Source organism: Lathyrus oleraceus, chromosome 5, assembly GCF_024323335.1.
Source record: "Lathyrus oleraceus cultivar Zhongwan6 chromosome 5, CAAS_Psat_ZW6_1.0, whole genome shotgun sequence".
Taxonomy (NCBI): domain Eukaryota; kingdom Viridiplantae; phylum Streptophyta; class Magnoliopsida; order Fabales; family Fabaceae; genus Lathyrus; species Lathyrus oleraceus.
Genome location: NC_066583.1, coordinates 303,778,759 through 303,787,410, shown reverse-complemented (window position 1 = coordinate 303,787,410; position 8,652 = coordinate 303,778,759). Strand labels below are relative to the sequence as shown.

General features: G+C 31.4%; 1 protein-coding gene across 1 annotated transcript; it reads left to right on the top strand.

Moving 5' to 3' along the window:
* LOC127080342 (uncharacterized) lies at positions 1 to 498 on the top strand. The gene has a single exon (XM_051020670.1). It carries the CDS (start codon positions 1 to 3, stop codon positions 496 to 498), a length of 498 nt encoding a protein of 165 aa, XP_050876627.1.
* Positions 499 to 8,652: the final 8,154 nt, after the last annotated feature.

Here is an 8,652-nt window from a genome sequence, read left to right as displayed (position 1 = left end):
ATGGTTGGGAGTATGGTTATTGATACCCTAACTAATGGTTTAATGACTATGTTGTGGGTATGTTTGAATTGTCCGCTGACTATTTATGGTAAAAAAAATGGGATGGACTTAGTTTGTAGACCGTTGAATAAAATTGATGTTATCCTTGGAATGATCTGGTTGGAGTTCAACCATGTTCATATCAATTATTTTGACAAGTCAGTGTTATTTCCAGAGTTTGATGCAAGTGTTGAGTTGTTTGTGTCTGCTAAGCAAGTGGATGAGTTCATGAAGGAGGGGGCTGAGGTGTTTATGATATTAGCTTCTATGAAGGCTGAAAGCAAATATGCGATTAGGGAGTTACCAATGGTGTGTGATTTTCCTAAAGTGTTTCCAGATGATATCAGTGATTTGTCATTAGAGCGCGAGGTTGAGTTCTCCATAGACTTAGTCATTGATACTAGTCCTCTGTGGACGGATCCTTATAGGACGTATGCTTCAGAGTTGAGTGGGTTTTGAAGAAGAAATTGGAAGAGTTGCTTGAGAAAAAGTTTTCTTGGTCGGGCGTTTCACCGTGGGGAGCGTCAGTGTTGTTGGTGAAGAAGAAAGATGGTAGCATGAGGTTATGTGTTGATTATCAACAGTTGAATAAGGTGACAATCAAGAATAAGTATCCACTTCTGACAAATCACATTTTTCATCTCAATTACGATGTTTGTTATACGTTTGTAATAATGATAATGTGTGCGTGAGCTGTTTGTTTGATTTACCTTATTGTGTTAAAAATCGGGTTTTGAATCCGCGGATCCGATATTTTCATGTCGTTATGCCGTCATATTTTTATCGATATATTGATTGTATTTCGCCACGTTATGACCTTTGCATACGACGTCTCATTTATTATCGATATGCATAAACCGACTTTAAGCATATTAATTAGAATTTTGCATGCATTTCTCAACTTCTCGCTTATTTTAAATAACAATTGTCAGGTTTACTAAATCACAGTTTGATAACGTTTGCATTGCCATTGTGTGAATTAAACCTCACTTTGTGATTTCATTTTGTCAAGCGTTTGAGTTCATTCTCATTCCATGTCATTTTGTAATGATATGTTTCACGTTAGCATTTCTTTCGATTCATGATAGCATACAACAATCCAAAGTCGTTGCATTTAAATCGAATTTGAACTCAAATTCCATTTTCTTTGCACGTACTTACGTTATGTGACATTGATTCACATGCTTGTATCATGATCTTGATTCATTCACGTTTCATTTTTGTGTTACTTCTTTCGATTTAATTAAGATAAATGTGTTATTTGTGCATATGACGTGTATGTTTCTATCTCCGATCTTTTGACTTACTCTTGGAATTTTTTACAATGAGACTTTTTTTGCGCACGGACACTCACTTGTTTGTGTTTGTTTGATTGGGTTTTGCTTTAATCATTTCATTATATCATATCCACATTCAACAAAATGTACCCTCATTCCCATGACGTGTAATATTTTTATCGCTTTATTTTTTATTGTTTTGTGTAGGTAGTTTCTAATACAAGAATAAAATCAACCCCTTTTCAAAAAATGAACAAAAAATAAAAACTTGATCCAACGTCAAATACTTTTCTTAAAGACCAACCATTTCAAACCTTTCTTTTTAATCCATTTATTTTAAACTCTTCACCTTCAACCATTTTTCAAACCTTCAAACCATTTTGCAATCGCTAATCAAAAACTTGATCCAACGTCAAACCATTTTCACAAGGAAAATAAAAAATACTTAATGCTTATCAAACACTTTTCAATAAAGATGGAAACACAACATGGTGGATATCACGAGCTCCTAAGAGTAAGATTCGAGATGGATATCTCGCCCATCCTAGTTCTCGCTATCGTTCAAAACCTTCATTGCGGTTTCTTTAAACCTTTTCTCAATCAAACTTCAAGACATCTAAGAAATATCAAACCTTTTGCAAATAAAATGGAAATGGAACTTGGTGGATACCACGAGCTCCTGAGACTAGGATTCAAGATGGATATCTCTCCTATCCAAGCTCTCGTCATCATTCAAAATACATCCAACACATCAATCTCTTTTCTCACCTTCGTGTGAATTTAAACCTTTTCACAAACGAAATGTCTTTTGTCTTGAGACGACACAAAAACAATGTTTCATCCACCTGAACTTGTGAGTAAGCTTGCGATGTTTCCCACGAATGTTGATTTGTAAATCCATTCAACCGTGATGCAAATGTCCCATTCCCCACTTGTTTTGCGTAGCCAACAATGTTTCGTCGATTGACACAAAGTAGTTTTTGCTAAAATCGACCAACACACAAACATTTTCTACCCATAACTACGTAAGCCTTGAGTTCTTTATTGCACTCGGAGATACGTAAGAGCAAAATTTATAAATCTTGTCAGACATATTAATAAAAAATAAAAAATTATTTTCTCTTTTATTTTCTTCTTTCCCTTTTAATAACTCGAGAAGCCTAACATTTCTAAGCTAACAATAACATGCACAACTAACCTAACGGTTCCCGTTGAGTACGATGGACGTAGTGAGTGCTAATACCTTTCCCTTGCGTAATCGACTCATAAACCCTGATTTGGTTGCGACGACCAATATCATTGTCGTTCTTAAATGCAATAAAAAAACACTTACATATTATCTTAGAAAACAGAGGCATGCGCCTCACGGATTCTGCCATACGCCCAACGCCCTCCATGCGTGCCAAATTCCTACTTGGTTGTGGCAAAAGTCTATATATTCTTTTTTTCTTAAATAGTCTTTTGGTCCCTGTAGGTTAGTGTATTTTTTATTTTGCTCCCTAAATTTTTTTTTGGTACAACGGACGTGGTGAGTGCTAAACCTTCCTCTTGCGTAATCGACTCTTGAGCTCTGATTTGGTTGCGACGACCAATATCATTGTCGTTCTTAAATGCAATAAAAAAACACATTCACATTGTCTTAGAAAACAGAGGCATGCGCCTAACGGATTCTGCCATACGCCTAACACCCTCCATGCGTGCCAAAGTTTATATATTATTTTTTGCTTAAATAGTCTTTTGGTCCCTATAGGTTAGTGTATTTTTTATTTTGCTCCCTAAATTTTTTTTTGTCTGCATATTATGGGATTTGAACCCACCCCCTTTGGATAAAACACCATTGCCTTTATCACTCGTCCATCACCTACCTTTAATAAACATATGCACTGAAATTTGTATATTTAAAACTTGATGCTTAAAATTGATTTCTGCAACTGGTGGTACCTGCAGACTGCACAAGATTAGATTTCCTTTAGCTTCATGGATTTGTATGGATTTAAGTGAATAAAGTTACCTCAGGAGTTGGAGTTTATTTCATTGTCAAGTTACAACAAAAAAGGCATATGAAGTAGAAAGTTGAATACTTACTAGTTAAATACTTTATTTCTAATGTTAGTCCAGAGTTTTTGAGTTACACCGTTGATTTAAAATCTTTTATTGTGAAACCAAGTGAATAAAATGCAGTTAGAAATCCATAATTGGGAACTAAAATCAAACAAATACAGTAGCAAATATCCAGAAATAGGGACCAAAACCAAAAAAATGCAGTAGCAGAAACCCAGAATTAGGAATTAAAACAAAAAATACGCCAACTTACAAGGATGATAAGACTATATAAGCCCATAATTTTTTCATCCCCAACCTTCATAGAAGTAACCCAAAATTAAGGTGCAGAGAAAGAACAAGCATTGCAAATGGAGGACACTTCAACACTTGTTTATGGTAAAAAGAATTCTTTTGTTGCTTCTAACAACAAATCCAATAATCAAATATATCCAACTTTAATTACATATCCAAAAAAATCGTTTTGGTTGCTTCTAACAACAGATCCAATAATCAAATGGATTCAATCTTAACAACAGATCCAAAAAATTTCTCTTATTGATTCTAACAACATATCCGACCTTAATTATGGGTTCTGTAGCTTCATTTTTTTGACAAAATAGATGAAAAGAATTATTAATCTCTTCATTTTGCTTCAGCAACTCAAAATAAGTTTTAAATATATAAATTTTAGTGCATCTGTTAAGAAAAGATAGGTGATGGATGAGTTGTAAAAGCAATGGTGTTTTAACTAAAGGGGTGGGTTAAAATCTCCCTATATGCAAAGTTTTATTTTGTTAAATTTGTCATTGATACATGGCACCATTCAAATTAATCGTATATTCCACATAATTAATCGACGTCAAAAGTAAAAATAATAAAATAATTTACAGGTTTGCCACATTGACTTTTTTTTAACAAAACTTTAACGGGATTAACATCAACGAGAAGTGAGATATATGGACTCAGACAAAATAAAAAGATGCAGAGGTCAAAAACACGCTAACTTAGTAACATGTGAGATCAATCAAATTAATTGCATATTTCACGTTATTAATAGGTGTTAGAAAAAAAAAAAATAAAACAATTGTCACGTCAGCATTGTTTGTCACGTTGGTTTTTTTAAACAAAACTTTAACGTTAAAGATTAACATCAATGAAAAAATGAGATATATGAATTCAGAAAAAAAAATCAATTATTAAAATAAAAAAATACACTAATTTATCGGAATCAAAAAGCTATTTAAGATTTTTTTTAATTGAATTTTTAAGACATTACTTTCCACATGATTGATACTCCCATATAATTGATATGTGAGCTAGAAGGGTCCAACAACCATTTATAAGCATTCCGAGTAGAATAGGTAACCGAGATGACACTCTCCCAAACCCAAACTTCAGGCACATAATCACACAAGAAAGGTTTGATCTAGGTAATCATGGCCTTAGCACTTGAATCCAAAATGGTATAAAATAACAGACAAATTTCAAGTATTCACATAGACAATATCTCTAATACGCTAATTGAAGTCATCACAATCCAGATATGTATTTTAGATCTCAAATAAATATTCAAATGGTGAAATTTTCTCTTTATGAACCTGAAACGCCGATACAAAAAGGATTATAATGAGACATTTCTAGTTGAGTGATTCACTTCCAAAAATAATCCTTTGATACAAAATCTATATGAGTGATCATCACAAGTTTAACTATCAAAGAGCTCAGAGGTCACCCACTAAGAAGAAGAATTGGTGAAGCATATAATGAGCTCCGAGGCCACCCATCAAAAAGAAGAGTTGGTGAAGCATACAAACATACAAGTAAAATGAGGCATATTTAGTTTAAATTGATGTACAACAAAGACATGTCTCACAATATATGAATAACTTTTTATTTAAACTTTACACATTATCGTCTGTTATGGATATATTACTGTTCAGTTTTGGTAAATATTTGAGTATTTTCAATAATTTGGTCAGTCTCAAAAGGGTAAATCCATTATTTATTAACTTATCACACATAATAAAAAAATGTAAAAAATTAACAAATTCTTGATTATTTAAACACATAAGTAAGCTATTTCGTATAATCTGGCAACTTTTCATTAGATTAGAATCATAAGGCAGCATCATAAAATTTCCTCATCTTCAATAACACCCATAGAATATATATATATATATATATATATATATATATATATATATATATATATATATATATATATATATATATATATATATATATATATATATATATATATATATATATGATAAAAATCTGGAAAAATAAGTATAAATACGGATTTGGATAATTATCCATAAAATAAACGGGTATAAGTCATTTGGTATTCACCCTGCATTAAATCCGTATAATACATATTTATGTATTTTAATTTATATTTATATTTTTTAATTTATATTATTCTATAAAATGTATGTCTATTAATTTTAAAAAGTTTATAATATTAAACCATATTTATATTTCTATAATACTTTTTTTGAAATTTTTGTAATGTTTGTAAAATTTTAAAATAATATAATATTTTATAATTGATCTATTTATTTTTAATAGGAATACAGTTAACAAGTACAAGTATGGATACCTACATATACATAGGACACGAATACAAGTGATAATTTTGACACCCAATAAAAAATGGAATCAAATACGAAAAATTTTTTAAATCACGGATATGAGAATGAATATTATAGTTTCTTGCATAAACCCTGTCAATTGTTAATTTTCATTGATTTTTTATTTAATATTTTAATTAAAACAATGTACAGTAATGTTGAGATGGTTATTTTTGGCTTTTCTAAATTGATATTTTATTGATTTGTTGTTAATACATGTAAAAATATATTAAGACAAAGATACTAACATTTAAATTTTTATTTTGTATTAGTAATACAAAATTTATAGTATTTCATTATATCTACTGATGTTTTTATTAAATGATTTAAGATATGAATAAATTTTTTTGTATGGACACACAAATCTTCTACTAATTTTTTATAAAAATAGATTTGTTGTCTTTCGCCAATTGAGGCAATGAATTAAAAAATAATAAAAATTTGTTAACATTGTGTTTTATGCTTTCTTTTTAGGAATTAATTTGCTTATAAATAAGACCATTTGAAAATTTTTACACTCAAATTTTCTCTCACAATTTTATTTTTTCTTAAATTTTCAATTTCGCTCTCTCTCACAATTTCATCACTTTATTATTAATTTTTCAATTTTTTTCTCACAATTTCATCTTATTGACCTTCATTTGGCACAATATTTTATCCAAATTTTCATCTTCTTACTTCAAAATTCTCATTGTTTAGGTCAAATGGATCCTAATTAATATAAATTTCAACATCATAATCCTCAAAATTCTCAATTTCCATCACCGTCAATTTCTCAATTTTCATCACCGGCAACAAATTGTGCCATATTTTTTCAATCACCAAATAACTCAAATATGTATTTTAGACCTCAAGTAAATACTCATGGGGTGAAGTTTTCTCATCGTGAATCCGAAACAACGATTGGATTTATATCCGAACGTCAAGTTCTACGATTTTGAACTGAATTTGGTATTGAAAATATTACAATTGAAGGAGAAGAAAGGTATTTAGTAAAAAAAGAACTTAAAGGGTATTCACAAGGGATGAAGATACATTTCTCATTCAATCATGACTCAACGTTTCAAAGGATCAAATAGTGGGGGTTGATAAAAAATGCGACAATTTTGATTAAGAATTACCGCTAATTATAGCCAATATTATGAGCAGTCGCGAGAAAAGCTATGTGGCCAATTAAAATGTTGATTGTATTGAATAAATAATATTCTTCAAAAATTTGTTGGGTATTGCAAACAGGATGTTAATGGAAAGAAAAGCGGGACATCAGAGAAAGATATCTTAGTCAATGCACATGCTTTTTTTGCTCAGGATGAAGGTGGACCATTCAATTTTAAGTATGCATGGTAACTTTTAAAAGATGAACCTAAATGGATGGGAGCTTCCATCGAAAATTCTTCAAAGAGAACAAAGAATTCTGATAGTGGTGCATACACACCATCACCTACTCATAGACACCTTCAAGTTATGAGTATAACCCATCATCTCCAATGGAGCGACCAATAGGAAAAAACGCATCAAAAAGAAAGGGTGAGGCAAAGAAAAATGCAAATGAAAATCCAACTGAACTGCCTTCTAGTGTTATGCATGATATAATCAATAAAAGAGAGACAATAATGGAAAATCTAGCACGACTTTATAGGAGGAAGAAAACAAATTAACCAAGGAAAAGATGGAGTTTGAAGCAATGCAATTCATCATGCCAGACACTTCTAAGATGAATGATAGTCAACGTAAATTTCATAAAAAATATTGAAATAATCTAAAAAAAAATATGAATTTTAGTTAAGATGAAATGTTCTAGTATTATTGTATTTAAATATTATGTAGTAGTTGTTATGTATCAAGACTTGTGTAAAATGGTAATTAATACCACTTTAATTTAAACTAACCTTTATTCAAACTAGTCGTTATTCAACTGGTATTGTAGATGAATATATGTGAATTGGTAAAAAAGCTGCAGTTGAGTGCTTAAGAGAGATTCGTAAAGAGTGTGAATGAGGTATTTAGGGATAAGTTTGAGCATCTTCTACAAAAGAAAGAGTCACATGGATTTCTAGGGAGGCTAGATTCCATTGATTGTATGCATTGAAAATGAAACAATTATCCTAATGCATGGAAATGACAAGCTTGTCGAGGTGGTCATGGTAAACCCGCAATCATGCTTGAAGCAACTAAAGGAGAAGGGCGATCCAAAATGCAGCGGAATTTAAAAAAATTCTCCTTTAGTGATCCTTACGAATGGGCATGATCAATGATAGAATCGTTACTTCTTGTGACGATTGAAACCTTTGATGCAGATCTACAGAGCGATCACTAACGTTGAACAATGACAACGCCTCTACTCAGTCCACACGAACGGATTCCTTCAATCTCAGTGCTAGCAACTATGAATGAAGGCTTTGAGTGAGAGAGAGAGAGAGAGAGAAACGAAATTGCAACTGCATAAATGCTTCTTCACAAGGGTTATATTTATATAACCACTTGTTTGGACTGCAAGCTAAAAAGCCCACTTAAGTGTATGTGGCCCATATCTTATAATATGCCAAAATCACTTAAGTACGTGGTACCTTACCATATTTCGTATTCTACTTAAGTACGTCGTACCTTACGATGTTCTACAATTCACTTAAGTGCACTGTACCTTACGATGTTCCTTAGTT